Source organism: Pan troglodytes, chromosome 13 (genome assembly GCF_028858775.2).
Source record: "Pan troglodytes isolate AG18354 chromosome 13, NHGRI_mPanTro3-v2.0_pri, whole genome shotgun sequence".
Taxonomy (NCBI): Eukaryota; Metazoa; Chordata; class Mammalia; order Primates; family Hominidae; genus Pan; species Pan troglodytes.
In genome coordinates, this window is record NC_072411.2 from 22395609 (window position 1) to 22412859 (window position 17251).

Sequence of the window (17251 nt, forward strand, 5' to 3'; positions counted from 1 at the left end):
TCCTGAGTAGCTGGGATTACAGGTGCCCACCACCACAGCCGGCTAATCTTTGTACTTTTAGTAGAGATGTGGTTTCTCCGTGTTGGTCAGACTGGTCTCGAACTCCCGACCTCAGGTGATCTGCCCACCTCTGCCTCCCAAAGTGCTGGGATTACAGGTGTGAGCCACTGTGCTCACCTGAGAGGTCTATTTTGGATAAAAAGTCTTTTGCACATATTTTCACTCAATCTAGTTTATCTTTTCATTCTCTTAAGTGTCTTTCACCAAGAATTTTTTTTTTGCCCTGAGATAGAGTCTTGCTCTGTCACCCAGGCTGAAGTGCAGTGGCAAGATCTCAGCTCACAGCAACCTCTGCCTTCTGGGTTCAAGCAATTCTCCTGCCTCAGCCTCCTGAGTAGCTGGGATTACAGGCATGCACAACCACATCCAGCTAATTTTTGTATTTTTAGTAGAGGTGGGGTTCCATCATGTTGGCCAGGCTGGTCTTGAACTCCTGACCTCAGGTGTTCCACCTGTGTTGTTGGCCTCCCAAAGTGCTGGGATTACAGGTGAGCTACCATGCCCGGCCACATTTTTGTTTTTGTTTGTTTGTTTTGAGACAGTGTTTTGCTCTTGTTGCCTAGGCCGGAGTGCAGTGGTGCGATGTTGGCTCACCACAACCTCCACCTCCTGGGTTCAAGCGATTCTCCTGCCCTAGCCTCCTGAGTAGCTGGGATTACAGGCATGCACCACCACGCCTAATTTTATATTTTTAGTAGAGACAGGGTTTCTCCATGTTGATCAGGCTGGTCTTGAACTCCCGACCTCAGGTGATCCGCCTACCTCGGCCTCCCAAAATGCTGGGATTACAGGTGTGAGCCACTGGGCACCTGGCCTTTTTTTTGTTTTTAATTGGGCAGCCCTGAACCAGAATAGGTTCAGAAAGACTCCTCACCAAGCAAGTTTTAAATTTTGATTAAGTCCAATTTATCAACTTTTCCTTTTTATAGATCATGCTTTTGGTTTCATGTTTAACTCTTTGCCTAAACACAGGTCATGAAGATTTTTCTGTTTTCTTCTAAAAAGTTTTTTAGTTTTATGTTTTACATTTAGGTCTGTGATACATTTTGAGTTCAGTTTTGTAGAAGGTGTGAAGCTAGTGTTTCCAATCAACATTGCTTGCAATGTTCACCTGTTGATGTTGACCTAAAAAAAGATTATATATATATATATATATATATATGGAGACGGAGTCTCGCTCTGTCACCCAGGCTGTAATGTAATGGCTCTATCTCGGCTCACTGCAACCTCCGCCTCCCAGGTTCAAGTGATTCTCCTGCCTCAGCCTCCCTAGTAGCTGGGATTACAGGCGCCTGCCACCATGCCCAGCTAATTTTTGTATTTTTAGTAGAGACAAGGTTCGCCATGTTGGCCAGGCTGGTCTTGAACGCCTGACCTCAGGTGATCCACCCCTCGGCCTCCCAAAGTGCTGGGATTACAGGCGTGAGCCACCGCCCCTGGCCAAGTATGATTTCAATTGAGTATATTCCTCACTTGAAAATCATTTGTAGAATTCTATTACCTTTCTGTCGTGGTATGTGCTAGCATGTTATTACACTGCCGCTAGTCATCTTCTGTTGAAAGATGGGTGGAAGCTTTGTAGTCCCTCAGTTACGTAGATTTCGAAATATGGAAATTTCCTTTGCACTTTTACTGAAGTTTGAAAACACTATTGGAAGCACAGTTTGAGGTTGGAAAATATATCTGCTGTAAATATTGTGTGGGAATGCAGATCTCACGGCTTTTAACTCTCCACAGCACAGGAAGTACATAAAGTAGCTTGATATTACTCGTGATTCAAATGTTGTCATCAAAATGACTTTTCAGCCTTGTAAGTTTTGAATGTAAGTGGCTTTGCCTTTTAATTCTAAATTGAACTCATTGACTTAAATTCATGAAGAAACAGCAAGTTTGCAGCAAAATCTACTTTCTGAACCTGTTCAGTATTTGATGATAATAGTTAACAGAATGTTCTCACTCACAAATTTTAAATCTTGGCCCTGAACTCAGAAAGTCTAGGTAAATCTTTATCACTGCTAAGCCATCAAACTGCTGTGTGGTAGGCAGGGTGAGTCAGGATGTTCTGTTTCTATTTCTGTCAATCCACGGAACTGCTGATGATGGCCAAGTCCATGGGAACAAATGAAGTGCACTGGTGACTACTGCTTCAATGACATGATAGGTTCATGTATTTTCTGAAAAGCACCTGCTGGTAATTCATGCAATGACTAGCCTTCAAATACCCTGTATTTTCACAAATGGGAAATTTGTTCGACTAAGCCCTTTTCTACTATCTACGTATTTTTGCCGCTATCAGTTGTGGCCCAACTTGGCAAATCCCGCTTCAGGTTATAATAAATCTTTCAACTTTGAAAACATTTTTGCTTACAGCTGCTCCACAGACTATTCAGAGGCTAATTGTTCAGTCACTTCCAGGGTGACTTCTAAGGTCCAATTTTCCTGGAACTGAGGAGGTTCCCAGAAAGTGAGACTTTCAGTGTTCAAGCCAGAAAGGTTCTGGGCAAACTGAAATAAACTGATCGCCCTAACACTTCCAACTCGGCAATGACTCTTTGAATGATCAACTAAGCAGTATTGGTAACACCTGTTAGCCCCTCAGGAGCCAGGGAAAACGTTCAAAATCATTTGTCTTGTTTTTAAACTATTGATGTTGCTTCCTCAAGCAACTGTTTTCACCAAAAGGCCAACAGTTCTAAGTTTATTTTGGTGGCTCATGCCTGTAATCCCAACACTTTGGGATGAGGAGGGAAGACGGCTTAAGATCAGGAGTTCAAGACCAGCCCAGGCAATAAAGTGAGACGTCTCTACCAAAAATAGTTAATTGGGCATCATGGCGTGTGCCTGTGGTCCCAGCTACTTGGGAAACTGAGCGGGGAGGTTCACTTGAGCCTGGCAGGCAGAGGCTATAGCGAGTCATGATCATGCCACTGCACTCCAGCCTGGGCCACAGAGTGAGATCCTGTCTCTAACAACAACAACAACAACAACATCAACAAGTTTATTTTCTCTGGCCACATTTCTTCTGCTGTTGGAATCAAACACAATTATCTCATCATTGCTACATGGCTTTCCTTGCTTGGCTAACAAGCCACTTGGAAACTTACTTTAGTTACAGCCTCATTTTCCTGTCAAGAAATTGGGTGCTGACACTCCATTTTATTTTAATTTTTTTGAGATGGAGTTTCGCTCGTTGCCCAGGCTGGAGTGCAATGGCACGGTCTCAGCTCACTGCAATCTCTGCCTCCCAGGTTCAAGTGATTCTTCTGCCTCAGCCTCCCGAGTAGCTGGGATTACAGGCGCCTGCCACCACGCCCGGCTAATTTTTTGTATTTTTCTTTTTTTGAGATGGAGTTTGTTCTTGGTGCCCAGGCTGCAGTGCAGTGGTGATCTCGGCTCACTGCAACCTCCACCTCCCGGGTTCAAGCGATTCTCCTGCCTCAGCCTCCTGAGTAGCTGCAATTACAGGTGCTGGCCACCAAGCCTGGCTAATTTTTTGTATTTTTGGTTTTTTTTTTGAGATGGAGTCTCACTCTGTTTCCCAAGCTTGAGTGCAGTGGCACGATCTCGGATCACTGCAACGTCTGCCTCCGGGGTTCAAACAATTCTCCTGCCTCAGCCTCCTGAGTAGCTGGGACTACAGGTGCCCGCCACCACACCCGGCTAATTTTTTGTATTTTTAGTAGAGACGGGGATTTCACCATGTTAGCCAGGATGGTCTTGATCTCTTGACCTCGTGATCTGCCTGCCTCAGCCTCCCAAAGTGCTAGGATTACAGGCGTGAGTCACTGTGCCCAGCCCAGTTTCTTGTATTTTTAGTAGAGATGAGGTTTCACCATGTTGGCTAGGCTAGTCTCGAACTCCTGACCTCAGGTGATATGCCTGCCTTGGCCTCCCAAAGTACTGGGATTAACAGGTGTGGGCCACCGCACCCAGCTGATACTCCATTTTAAACATCTAACTCTTCTGATGCTTTCCTATGAGTTGGGACTACTCCAACGATGAAATGCACAATCTGTAGTGCGTCCAGCAGCAGCGCTAAGCAGAGGACCACATATGGTCTGTTACAACTGAGTTCCTATAGCAGAAAAGTAGCCGCAGACAGCATATACACATTAAGTGTGTCTGCACTCCAGTAAGTCTTTATTTACATACACTGAAATGTGAATTCTCTATCATTTTCATGTGCTGTACTTTCTCCCCAACCACTTCAAGAAATAGGCTTTGCTGCATTAAAGTGAGATTTTAGAATTCATATTAGCAGTCTCATACCACTATCAGCCAGGGCTACAATTTCCAGTCACAGTGACCAGTTGCCTTGGCTTTGGCCACACTGTATTCCAAACGATAGTAATGGAAAAACCCGTTCTGAACTTGTGTCAACTTCATTCATTCGCCATTCAAAGGCCATTTCTGTGGCATCTATTCACTCGACACTCCATCTTATGGCCAATACACAGCTTGTGAAATGTCGGACTCCAACCAAAACTTGTCTGTGGACTAATTCTTTTTTTCCTTTATAGCTTTTTGTCTGATTATATATAATAGCAACAAAAACCTCATTAATTTTTAAAAATTGAGAAAGTGAAAAATGGCTGGCCTGGTGGCTCATGCTAGTAATCCCAGCACTTTAGGAGGCTGAGGCAAGAGGACCGTTTGACCCCAGGAATTCAAGAACACTGTGGGCAACATAGCAAGACCCGTTTCAATGAAAAAAACAAAAAAGAAACAGGGAAAAACCTAATTAGATAACTGAATTAATTTTGATATATACTTTTCCATTAAAAAAAGTTTTTTTACAAAAAATGTCTATAGCTGGCTGGGCGTGGTGGCTCATGCCTGTAATCCCAGCACTTTGAGAGGCCGAGGCGGGTGGATCACTTGAGGTCAGGAGTTCGAGACCAGCCTGGCCAACATGGTGAAATCCTGTCTCTAATAATACAAAAATCAGTTGGGCGTGGTGGTGCATGCCTGTAATCCCAAGTACTCGGGAGACCGAGGCAGGAGAATCACTTGAACCAGGGAGGTACAGCTTGCAGTGAGCAGAGATTGTGCAACTGCAGTCTAGCCTGGGTAACACTGAGTGAGACTCCGTCTCTAAACAAACAAATAAGGGGGGTGGCAGGTGGCTGTTCAGGAAGGGAGAAATACTCAGTTCATCTTGCCATGTACATGTATGTGTTTGAATGCACATGCCCCTTAAGATCAAACACAACAGACTTATGTCTTCACATGGAGAACCTTGTCTGACGCTTTCCCAGGGGAAACCAGACAGATGTCCAGATCCACTAAGCTCAGAGATGGTTCAAATAGGGCATTATTTAACAAATACATACTAAATCTTCTATGTGCCAGGAACCATTCTAGAGATCTAATCTGCTTTTTGCATGTACTTAAAACCAACTCTATTTTGCATCAGAACACCTAGCCCTGTATCGTATTAAAGACTTAAGAAATGCTAGATGAAAGAATGCTTAGTGGCAATGAATTAAAAAAAAATCTTTTTTAAGAGAGTGATAATGAATTTTTTTTGGTTTGTTTTTTGAGACAGAGTTTCGCTCTTGTTGCCCAGCCTGGAGTGCAATGGTGCGATCTTGGCTCACTGCAACTTCCGCCTCCTGGGTTCAACTAATTCTGCTGCCTCCGCCTCCTGAGTAGCTGGGATTATAGGCATGCACCACCACGGCCGGCTAATTTTGTATTTTTAGTAGAGACGGGGTTTCTCCACGTTGGTCAGGCCGGGATTACAGGCGTGAGCCACCGCACCCAGCTTTGTTTTTGAGAGACAGGGTCTTGCTCTGCCGCTCTGGCTGGAGTGCAGTGGTGCGACCACAGGTCACTGGACCCTCAAACTCCCGGGTTCAGTGATCCCTTTGCCTCAGTATCCTAAGTAGGTGGGACTATAGGCATGTGTCACCACGCCCACCTCATTTTTTTTTGAGACAGAGTCTCCTCTGTCACCAGGCTGGAGTGCGGTGGCGTGATCTTGGCCCACTGCAACCTCCGCCTCCCGGGTTCACGCGATTCTCCTGCCTCAGCCTCCCAAGCAGCTGGGACTACAGGTACCTGCCACCACGCCCATTTAATTTTTGTATTTTTAGTAGAGATGGGGTTTCACCATGCTGGCCAGGATGGTCTTGATTTCTTGACCTCATGATCCACCCGCCTCGGCCTCCCAAAGTACTGGGATTACAGAAGCGAGCTACCGTGCCTGGCTTCATTTTTAAAATTCTTTTGTAGAAAGAGGCTCTCATCATGTTGCCCAGGCTGGTCTCTAACTCCTAGCCTTAAGTGATCCTCCTGCCTCAGCCTCCCAAAGTGCTGGGATTACAGGCACAAGCTACTACATCTGCTGGCAATGTTTTTAATGAGTCTGAATTCGTTAATGAAGGGGAAAATTTATTATTTTTTTTCCCAATGACTCCCAAGTCCTACTCGCAAACAAATAAATTGTAGAAAAAAAGTTTAATTGCTGGTTATTGTTTGAATCTTGAAATACAATTCTTCACTGATGATACTGGTATAAAATGGTGGTTATTAATTCATGCTAGCACAACCAAAACTAATTTAACATTATTGGTAAAAATGAGTCATTTTTGAATTCTATTAAAATCTGAACACATAAACAAATCTGTGCTAACACTGGAACTGCCTTCTCACTCTACATATAATTAAACTTCCAGCTTCAACCATCTGATGTTGAAATCTAAAGCACCCCCATGAGTTAAATGTCCCCGACAAACCATGTAGGTGGACTAACAAGATTGGTGGTCTTTAATTGCTGGCGACAGAAAAGGCTGCAGTTTAGTACTTAAACCTGCAGTTAGTGGTCAACTTTCTATCCAGGCAGAGTAAACTAAGGAGAGCTATGAAATATCAAAAGAAAACTAGAGGCCAGGACAAAGAGGCAATGTCAGCCAAGCCACTGCAAGCTGGTATGCACCCCTGTATTTCAGCCAAGGGCAGGCAATCCAAAATTACACACTGCTTTCCTTAACTTGACCAAACAGTGTATTTTTCCTCTGAAAATCTTGTCAAAGGTTGTATTTCATTGTACCTAGTGAAATACAAAGTCCACTCTCATAAAAATATTATATTTTTCAAAAGAAATATAATACATTGAAAATCACTGATTGCTTCTTCTTCGTCTTTTTTTCCGTGAATGTGTAGGTGTTTGAGTCTCTTGTATTTCTTCTTTTACACAGGCTATGGGCTGTTTGAAAACTATTTCATCATCTTTATCATCATCATTCAGTTCAGCCACTTGAGATTTTCGCCTCTCCAAAAATGTTGGTGTACAAACTGGTGTGGGGCCCTGGATTCAACAAGTAAAGATTATAATACATAAATGTAAAACATGATTATGACTTTACCCAAAAATATCATCTCTCCTCTATTTTTACAAGTTGTGCCCCATTATTTTAGCTCTGTTACCATCTTTTGGTGATACTACTGCAAAGAATAAAGAACTTAGATGCTTATCAAACTTGGTACAGAAATTCACAATTAACAAATATAGCATGTTCCATTATAAGGTTTTAGGCAGAAAATTGCTAAATCAACAATAAAGATCTACCAAATGTCACAATATTTAATTTGAAATCTTAAAATGAGAGTAGCAGAAACTGCTTTTCCTCCTTCAAATTATTTCTATAATATCTGGTGTCTGGAGTATTGAAAACCATTTTACCTGGCTATCCACAGTCTTCTCAGGAGTGTCAAGAGTACCTGAAACTTTTTTCTTCTTCTTACGTAAAACCTTAAATTTTAAAACACATCAATTTGAATATTGATCAGCTATAGCAGTCTTGAATATGTTTTCCTACTTATCCTTCTCTAATATCTTGCATGTAAAATGATAAAAAATATTTTACCTGGCCTTTTGTAGACGTCTGACGATTAGTTTTTGAAATACTTTCCGTTTTCTGTAAAATCTTTAATAAAGAAGTTAGAAATTGACAGTCTCATATCTTTTCTTTCTAAACTTAGCATTAGATCCTCATATATATTATCAGTAAATCCTCCCTAAATGACAAGAGCATTTCAATTTAAAAAATCAAAACTCATAAATACAGTGAATTATCTCAAGTAAAGGGCAAAACTAGGAAAAACCCAGTAGAGGAATTGACAGAGCTGCAGAGGTTGAAGGGAAGGCCAAAACCTGGAGCTCACTGATTCACAGAATCCTGAATTCAGGAGGGTGGAAGCAGGAAGAATGTGCAAAGGCAGGCCACCCCCATCTCCTAAGTCACAAACAGGGTACAGGAAAAGCAGTGCTTGCATGCCTCTTTTCAAGTTTCACTGTCTCAGTTCCCAAATGGTTCACAAGAGTACCAGGGCCTAAGGCCTTGGCGAAATATTCTAATACTATTAAAGACAGTATTTGGGATTTGGGCAAAAAATTAACCATCGAGAATTGAGGCAAAGGAGGGTAACACGGTCATCTAGTTTCTGGATAAAGTTAAAAACCTAGTAAATTGGCTGGGCGCAGTGGCTCACGCCTACAATCCCAGCACTTTGGGAGGCTGAGGTGGGTGGATCATGAGGTCAGGAGTTCGAGACCAGCCTGGCTAACATGGTGAAACCCTATCTCTACTAAAAAAAAATACAAAAAATTAGCTGGGTGTGGTGGTGTGTGCCTGTAGTCCCAGCTACTCGTGGGGGCTGAGGCAGGAGAATTGCTTGAACCTGGGTGGCGGAGGTTGCAGTGAGCCGAGATAGTGCCACTGCACTTCAGCCTGTGCAACAGAGGGAGACTCCGTCTCAAAAAAAAAAAAAAAAAAAAAAAAGAAAAGAATGAGACCTTTACCTATACTAGCCATACCATAATAAGCTTCATTCTTGATCTATAATAAAAGACATAGCTCTCGTCACTGTGACAGATGGAGGAAAGGGTCAGTGTTTTGGTATCTACTTATAGCATACAGTAAACCAAAGACTTAATTCTGGCAGTGTCACCTCTGAATGACAATCTTTTTCTTTTTTAGCGATACGGTCTTGCTCTGTTGCTGAGGCTGGAGTGCAATGGTACAATCACCAGTTCACTGCAAACTTTAAATCCTAGGCTCAGGAGATCCTGTTGCCTCAGCCTCCTGAGTAGCAAGGACTACAGGCACACACTACCTCAACTGGCTAATAAATGGCAATCTAAGAGTATTATAGTCTTTAGTTAAATAGTGGGTTTACTTCAGTAACTTAAAACAGAACATGTAAGTTAAACAAATCAGATTATCTCCTTAAAAGAAGTTTCCTCTTCTGTGTAATGGAAATAACAGAATCTGGTCTCATAATGTTTTAGGAAGAACCTACAATGGAATGTTTCAAAAGTTTAGTCAGGCCAGTCATGGTGGCTCACACCTGTAATCCCAGCACTTTTGGAGGCTGAGGTGGATGGATCACCTGAGGTCAAGAGTTCGAGACCAGACTGACCAACATGGCGAAACCCCATTTCTACTAAAAATACAAAAAATTAGCCAGGTATGGTGGTGCGCACCTGTAATCTCAGCTACTCATGAGGGTGAGGCAGGAGAATTGCTTGAACCTGGGAGGTGGAGGTTGCAATGAACTGAGATTGGGCCACTGCACTCCAGCCTGCCTGGGCAACACAGCAAGACTCTGTCTCAAAAAACAAAACAGAACAAAACAAAACAAAACAAAAAAGGCCGGGTGCACTGGCTCACGCCTGTAATCCCAGCACTTTGGGAGGCCGAGGTGGGTGGATCACCTGAGGTCAGGAGTTCAAGACCAGCCTGACCAACATGGAGAAACCCCGTCTCTACTAAAAATACAAAATTAGCCGGGGTGGTGGTGCATGCCTGTAATGCCAGCTACTCGGGAGGCTGAGGCAGAAGAATCGCTTGAACCCCGGAGGCGGAGGTTGCGGTGAGCCAAGATCACACCGTCGCACTCCAGCCTGGGCAACAAGGGCGAAACTCCATCTCAAAAAAGAAAAAAAAGTTTAGTCAAAAAACTGGCTGGGCACGTGGCTCATGCCTATTATCCCAACACTTTGGGACACTGAGGTGGGTGGATCACCTGAGGTCAGGAGTTCGAGACCAGCCTGGCCAACGTGGAGAAAGCCCGTCTCTACCAAAAATACAAAAATTAGCCAGACGTGGTGGTGTGTGCCTGTAATCCCAACTACTTGGGAGGCTAGAGGCAGGAGAATCGCTTGAACCCAGGATGTGGAAGTTGCAGTGAGCCAAGATTGTGATAAGCGCTAGGCTAGGTACTTTACAAGGTACAAAGCTGCCCCCTCCCCTCCCCACAACAAACCACAAAAAAGATTTCACGAATATTTACCAAAGAAGGAAAATCATAATCAATTCCTTTTTTAGCTAATTTCTTCCTGAGTAATCTTTCTTTCTTTTTAAATCGCTCCTCCATCCGTAGCTTTTGTGTTAGTGTCCGATTCCGATTATACCGTTTCACTGATGGATATGATGGCTGCTTAAATGGAATATTCCAGTCTTTAAAGAGTTCTTTATGTACTTTTTCAGGTGGCATAAAATGACCTATTTTCAAAAGAAAAAAACATAAAGGTATTTTAATGTTAACTTTAGAATCTCCGCAGTGCCATTCCTCACACAACAAAATGATATGGCTGGGTACAGTGGCTCACACCTGTAATCCCAGCTTCTCTCACAGCAATGCGAAGTGAATAGAGAGACACGACCTGGGCAGCCTTGTCAGCTGTGAACTTGGGTACCTAAGATGGCCACATGCCACCATGGGCACAGGGAAGCCAGAAACTTCGCTTTGCCTCCCAAGGGCAGCAGGATCTGGACAGGGATGCTGTCTGCACCCTATGGACTGCAGGGTAGGGGGCTGCACTGGCTCCTTTCTGCAGGATAAACTACTCATCTGGTGCTGTCACTCCTCCACTCCCTCTGGCTTCTCTCGTGTGGAAGAGCTACAGCCATTGCCATTTAGACAGATTTTGCAACGCGATTCCTGACCTTTGATGCTATCCCCACTGCCCTCAGGATAAATTCGGAACTCGCTGACTTAGAAGGCCTTCAGTAACCTGACCTGAAGCCTCTTCTTGCTCCTTCATCTCTTGCTACTTTTCCTCACATTCTCTCACAGCTGAATGGTTAGGCATCATTGGTTTGGCATTCACTGTCCCTCAGCCAGGAATGGTCTGTCTTCACTCCTGTCCCCTTCACCTGGCTCACTCCTGTTTAGTCTTCAGGTTTCAATGTCAATTATACTTCCTTAGAGAAGCCTTTCACAGCCCATAAGGATGGGTTAGCTGCTCCTCCCATGTGTCCCCAAGGTAACTTGTCCAGTTCCATTTAGGGTAAAAACAGCTCTCAGGCTAGGAGATTTTAAAATTCCAATTAGAATCTGCCTGCAACATACACTGAAATCCTTGCACCATTCTGTAAGACTCATCCCAGAGATGAAGTGGCATGTCCAAGCAGCTAGGCAAGCCGCCCTTCCCACCACAGTCACCCACCAGCAGCAGGCACCCAGGCAACCCTGCGGTAAGACAGGAGCACTTACACTCCAAGAGTCTTTCACCAAACAGGTAGTTGTTCATTGTTTCAGCAACTATTTTGGCAACATCCTTAGACTCAAACTCCACAAATGCATAGCCTTTGCTATTTCCAGTCTGCAACAGAGAAACCGCCACAAAAAGTAGAACAATTAAATTTGAATGCATCATCAAATTCCTAAAATGCCATTATTTTAAATAATGTATATTAGCCCCTTATCAAATATTACATAGGACACGCTTAATTCTAACTTCAATTCACATATTCTGGGGACTGTTATGGGAAAAAGAAAAGATGCACGAGTCTGAACACACAGCTGATTTTCTGGTATTCTTGGGATTTTGGTTACATATGATAAATACACAATTCCTATGGCTGGAATTTATTCAGTAACAACACTCCGTGATATTAAAAAAGTCTTCAACTTAAAAGTCACATGGCTTAACAGTGGGAATCAGGAGGCTCATTTCCAGCACCAGTTGTGTCAATAACAAGCAACTTGGACACTTCCACAACTGAGTCTCAGCTTAATTATCTTCAACAGGTGGATTCTGGGAAAAATTTAAATCCCTCAAAATCCATTTATAATCCCAACACTCAAAAGAGAGGGGAAGGCCAGGCGTGGTGGCTCACCCCTGCAATCCCAGCACTTTGGGAGGCCGAGGGTGGATCATCTGAGGTCAGGAGTTCAAGACCAGCCTGGTCAACATGGTGAAACCCCATCTCTACTAAAAATACAAAATATTCACTTTGGGAGGCCAAGGAGGGTGGATCTCAAGGTCAGGGGTTTGAGACCAGCCTGGCCAACATGGTGAAACCCCATCTCTACTAAAAATACAAAAAATTAGCTGGGCATGGTGACATGCACCTGTAATCCCGGCTACTCGGGAGGCTGAGCCAGAAGAATCACTTGAACCTGAGAGGCAGAGGTTGTAGTGAGCTGAGATCGCGCCACTGCACTCCAGCCTGGGCAACAGAATAAGACTCCATCTCAAAAAAGAAAAACTAGGCCAAGAGAGGTAGCTCATGCCTGTAATCCCAGCACTCCGGGAGGCCGAGGTGGGTGGATCACCTGAGGTCAGGAGTTCGAGACCAGCCTGGCCAAAATGGTGAAATCGTGTCTCTACTAAAAATACAAAAATTAGGCCGGGCATAGTGGCTCACACCTGTAATCCCCGCACTTTGGGAGGCCGAGGCAGGCGGATCACCTGAGATCGGGAGTTCGAAATCATCCTGACCAATATGGTGAAACCCCATCTCTATTAAAAATACAAAAATTAGCTGGGTGTGGTGGTGCACGCCTATAATCCCAGCTATTCAGGATGCTGAGGCAGGAGAATCACTTGAATCCGAGAGGCTGAGGGTGCAGTGAGCCAAGACTGTGCCACTGCACTCCAGCCTGGGCAACAGAGTGAGACTCCATTAAAAAAAAAAAAAAAAAATAGCCAGGCATGGTGGCAGGCACCTATAATCCCAGCTACTCAGGAGGCTGGGGCAGGAGAATCACTTGAATCCGGGAGGCGGACATCGCAGTCAGCTGAGGAACTGTGCCACTGCACTCCAGCCTGGGCGACAGAGTGAGACTCCGTCGCAAACAAAACAAAACAAAAACCAAAAAAAAAAAAAAAAAAAAAAAGAATAGAATGAAATAGAAAATCAGCACATCACACAAAACAAGTTTAAATATTGTCTCATTTGGCTTTTATTTCAGTTATGCTTACATGCATGTGTATGTGTGCTGGTTTGTGCTGTAAAACTTCTTTTTTTAAAACCCTCATCTTCTTTGTGATGGTAAAAACTTACTTCTTATTGTGAGCCAAAGTCTGCAAAATACTCTTCTAGAAAATTCTGCCTATACCTGTACAAAGATTGTTCCTAGCAGCTTAATCTAAAGAGTTAAAAATATTAAAAAACCTAATGTTCGGGCTGGGCACAGTGGCTCGCTCATGCTTGTAATCCCAGTACCTTGGGAGGCCGAGGTGGGCGGATCATCTGAGGTCAGGAGTTCGAGACCAGCCTGGCCAAAACATGGTGAAACACTGTTTCTACTAAAAATACAAAAATTAGCCAGGTGCAGTGGCCGGTACCTGTAATCCCAGCCACTCAGGAGGGTGAGGAAAGAGAATCACTTGAATCTGGGAGGCGGAGGTTGCAGTGAGCCGAGATCACCCCCCAAAACAAAACCTAATGTTCAATAGGAGGGTGGATAAACTTTAGTAACCTAAGTAATGAGCAATGATGATAACAAAGGCAATAGAGTTACACGGATAAAGCTCAGATTATTGAATAAAAAAATTCAGCTGAAGAATGATAGAATAATATAATTTTAAAATAATACTATATGTACATTTATATATGTACACATATGTATTCTAGTACATATATATATATTTAGTAAAAACTTATAAACATATATAGCAATGAAAACTGAATTTGTGGCCGGGCGCAGTGGTTCACGCCTGTAATCTCAGCACTTTGGGAGGCCGAGGTGGGAGGATCACAAGGTCAGGAGTTCGAGACCAGCCTGGCCAACATAGTGAAACCCCGTCTCTAGTAAAACACACAAAAAATTAGCCAGGCATGGTGGCAGGCGCCTGTAATCCCAGCTACTTGGGAAGGTGACGCAAGGAGAATTGCTTGAACCCGGGAAGCGGAGGTTGCAGTGAGCTGAGATTGTACCACTGCACTCCAGCCCGGGCGACAGTGCAAGCCTCAGTCTCAAAAAAAAGAAAACTGAATTTGTGAATTTAATTCCCTAATTAAAGAAGTTGAAGAGCACTGGGAAGGGTACAAAAGGGACCTCAATTCTACCTACAATCTATCTTTAGGACAACTAACAGATGATGGATGCGCACCCTATCCCCACATGCTAAATCAAATAGGTGTCTATGGCTACAACCAATTCAAGTTTATGTGCAGGGAAAGAAAAGAAAGTGGGTCACTCCTCCACTATTGAAACAAGCTATGTAAAGCGTTTTCTCATCAGAAGGCAGGTATGACACAAATAGTAATTATACTTACATAGTGTTTATTGTGTACCAAGCAATCCTCTAAAGACTTTATATTTAACCTTTGACTAAATACTCCCAGGAAGTTTTACTTATATTTAATAGATCACAACACTGAAGCATGGTAAGGTCATATCACTCTAACTAGTAAGGTGTAGAGCCTGACCCCAAACCTCAGCAGTCCAACTCCAGAGTCCTCATCTTTAACTATTCACTATATAAACCTTTGCTATTATAAGGATGCTTGTACCAAAGGCTAACACAAGAAGATGTATAAACCTGGGCCTCATACTGAAGTTCATTTACCAGGACTGTCAATTTAATGTAAGGATTTGGAGAAATGTAAAAAACAAACTTTTACAATAATACTGATTTTGCTCCTGTAGCTGTTTCGGATTCTAAACCTCCTCCACTCTCCTTTTTGGAATGAAATCTGATAAGCAATAATGTATGCGTGAACGTGCTCTTTAACGTCAAGGATAATACGCATTTGAAAAACAAAACATTAAATCCAACTGCAAAAATCTTACCCTTTTACTTCTGGACAGCCTGAACCGTGTCACAGTGCCAAACTGGGAGAAATATGAAAAGATCTGGGTTTCGTCAAGTAGGTTAGGTAGGTGGCGCACATAGACTACTCCAGGAGTGAGTTGTTCTTGTTTTTTTCGCTGAAGACGTAAAGACCAGGTAAATCAAATATATAAATAAGAAAATCACATTGTAACAAAACCCCTAGCCCTCGGCCCAAGAACCTATTCTGCATTTCCACTTACCACAGTAGTAATGAAAGAACTGGCTGTTTAGTGTTTCTCTCCCCACAAAGGCCATGGTCAAGCAGTAGTCAACTATCTTTCCAGCCTGGCATCCCAGCACCCGGTATAATATTAGTGCTCAATAACTATGTCAATCAACGGATAAGCAAGGACATCTTTGAACAAGCCATTTTAGATCTTCTGCCCAGAGAACTCTACATAAACATAGGCTTCAATTTGGTATGCATATTACTGTTTACTCGCACTTCATCGAAAAATTTTCGATACGCTTGTTAACTCTCACGGTACAGATTAGCCTTTCAACGTCTCAGTCATCATAGCCTTACCTCTGTAACAAGAACTTCTAAGTTTTCCTGTGTATTTTATGTAAAAACCACAAAGTATAAGCGATGTCCGGGGCCCCAGTCAGCAAGTGGAACCTGGCAAATACTCTATTTTAATAACTCCCAGATCACCAACCCGGCATACAAACTTCCCGAATGTGTTAAGTCTGGGGCTCCCATTTTTGGGGGAAACGCGGAAGCGTGACAGCTCTAATCCGGAGATAACCTGTGGTATAGGAGCCTATTCCCTCCAGCTGGTTCTTTCTACTGCTTCTGTCACCCCAATATTTCCCCCTTACCCTCCACATGAAGGCTCCAAGGCCTCAGCGGCCAAACCCCTCCATCATTTACCGACCAGCGTAAACCCTTTCGTCTCGGAAACCGTGGCCTGCAAGCTTAAGAGGTCGGTCCCTGATTTGGTCGAATCCACCTGGGAGACCCTGGAGGTAATGAAGGCGGGCGCGAAGGCAAGGGGCGCCCGGGCCGGAAACCGTGCAACCCCAGATACCCCCTAGACCCGGTCCATCGCCCCCGCTCACAGCCTGGGCCAGGGTGCCTGCTCACCTGGGTTATGCGCTTGCGAACCTGCGCCACCTCCTTTTGAAACTCGACATCTTCCTGCGGATTAAGCGACAGGATTGGCCCAGCCGGGCCAGAAAAAGTCGCCATGCCAAAAGCCGCCGACGCTAAGCACGCGGCGCTCCCGGAAACGTCGGGCTCCCAGCTCCCCCGAGGCGGAAGTAGAGGCAAGACAGGGGCGCGGCGAAGCGCTAAGGCGAGGCGAGGCGTGGCGAGGGGCGGGGAGGGCCATGAGTCGGGCGCGGGGTTGGAGCAGGAGTTGCCCGGAGAAGCGGGGGCGGGGCACGGGGTGTGGCGAGGCGCGGGGCGGGGCATAAATTGCGCCGAGGGGGCGAGGGCGGGGCACGAGGTCCTGCCGAGAGACTGGGAGAGGCGTGAGTCGCGCGGAGGCGCGACATGGGGCGTGACGAGGAGCGGAGGGCGGGGCGTGAGTAGCGCCGAGGCGCGGGGCGTGCCGAGGCGCGGCAGCGGGGTCTGGGGCTGGAGCTGGGCCGTGGGGAGCTCCCGCACCCTCGGCTGTCGGGGCGCCGGTTGGCTTCGCTTAAGAGTGCCTGAAACAATTACGTTCACGCCTACTTTCAAAAAAGGCCTAAAATAAATTCCAAAACAGTACCTGTGTTCTTGAGATGCTGCTCTCATTCCTCAATTTGCTTATTATTATTATTATTATTTTTTTTTTTTTGAGGCAGAGTTTCGCTTTGGTTGCCCAGGCTGGAGTGCAATGGCGCAATCTAGGCTCACTGCAACTTCCAACTTCCGCCTCCCGGGTTCAAGCGATTCTGCTGCCTCAGTCTTCCGAGTAGCTGATTACAGGCGCCCGCCACCACTCCCAGCTTAATTTGTATGTTTAGTAGAAACGGGATTTCACCGTGTTGGCCAGGCTGGTCTCGAACTCCTGACCTCAGGTGATCCACCCGCCTCAGCCTCCCAAAGTACTGGGATAACAGGCGTGAGCCACCGCGCCCGGCCCTAATTTGGTTATTCTTTCACTCACTTGTGTGTGAGCTCTC

General features: G+C 44.6%; 1 protein-coding gene across 1 annotated transcript; it reads right to left on the reverse strand.

The window, feature by feature from the left end:
• Window positions 1–6507: 6507 nt before the first annotated feature.
• NIFK (nucleolar protein interacting with the FHA domain of MKI67) lies at window positions 6508–16616 on the reverse strand. Its single transcript, XM_515769.8, has 7 exons — window positions 16227–16616; window positions 15097–15234; window positions 11566–11674; window positions 10360–10571; window positions 7932–7991; window positions 7748–7816; window positions 6508–7372 (listed from the first exon to the last, which is right to left on the reverse strand). The coding sequence occupies exons 1-7, from the start codon at window positions 16554–16556 to the stop codon at window positions 7184–7186; spliced, it is 1107 nt and encodes a 368-aa protein (XP_515769.4). The 5' UTR covers window positions 16557–16616; the 3' UTR covers window positions 6508–7183.
• Between the last annotated feature and the right edge of the window lie 635 nt (window positions 16617–17251).

What these genes read in the sequence shown, in the direction of transcription:
- NIFK (XM_515769.8), bottom strand. Translation starts at nt 16,556, where the DNA reads ATGCCCCGCCCCGCGCCTCGCCACACCCCGTGCCCCGCCCCCGCTTCT. An exon ending in TTCGCAAGCGCATAACCCAG is followed by an intron (nt 15,235 to 16,226) that starts GTGAGCAGGCAC and finishes TTACGTCTTCAG; the next exon opens with CGAAAAAAACAAGAACAACT. An exon ending in ATTATGATTTTCCTTCTTTG is followed by an intron (nt 7,992 to 10,359) that starts GTAAATATTCGT and finishes TCTTTATTAAAG; the next exon opens with ATTTTACAGAAAACGGAAAG.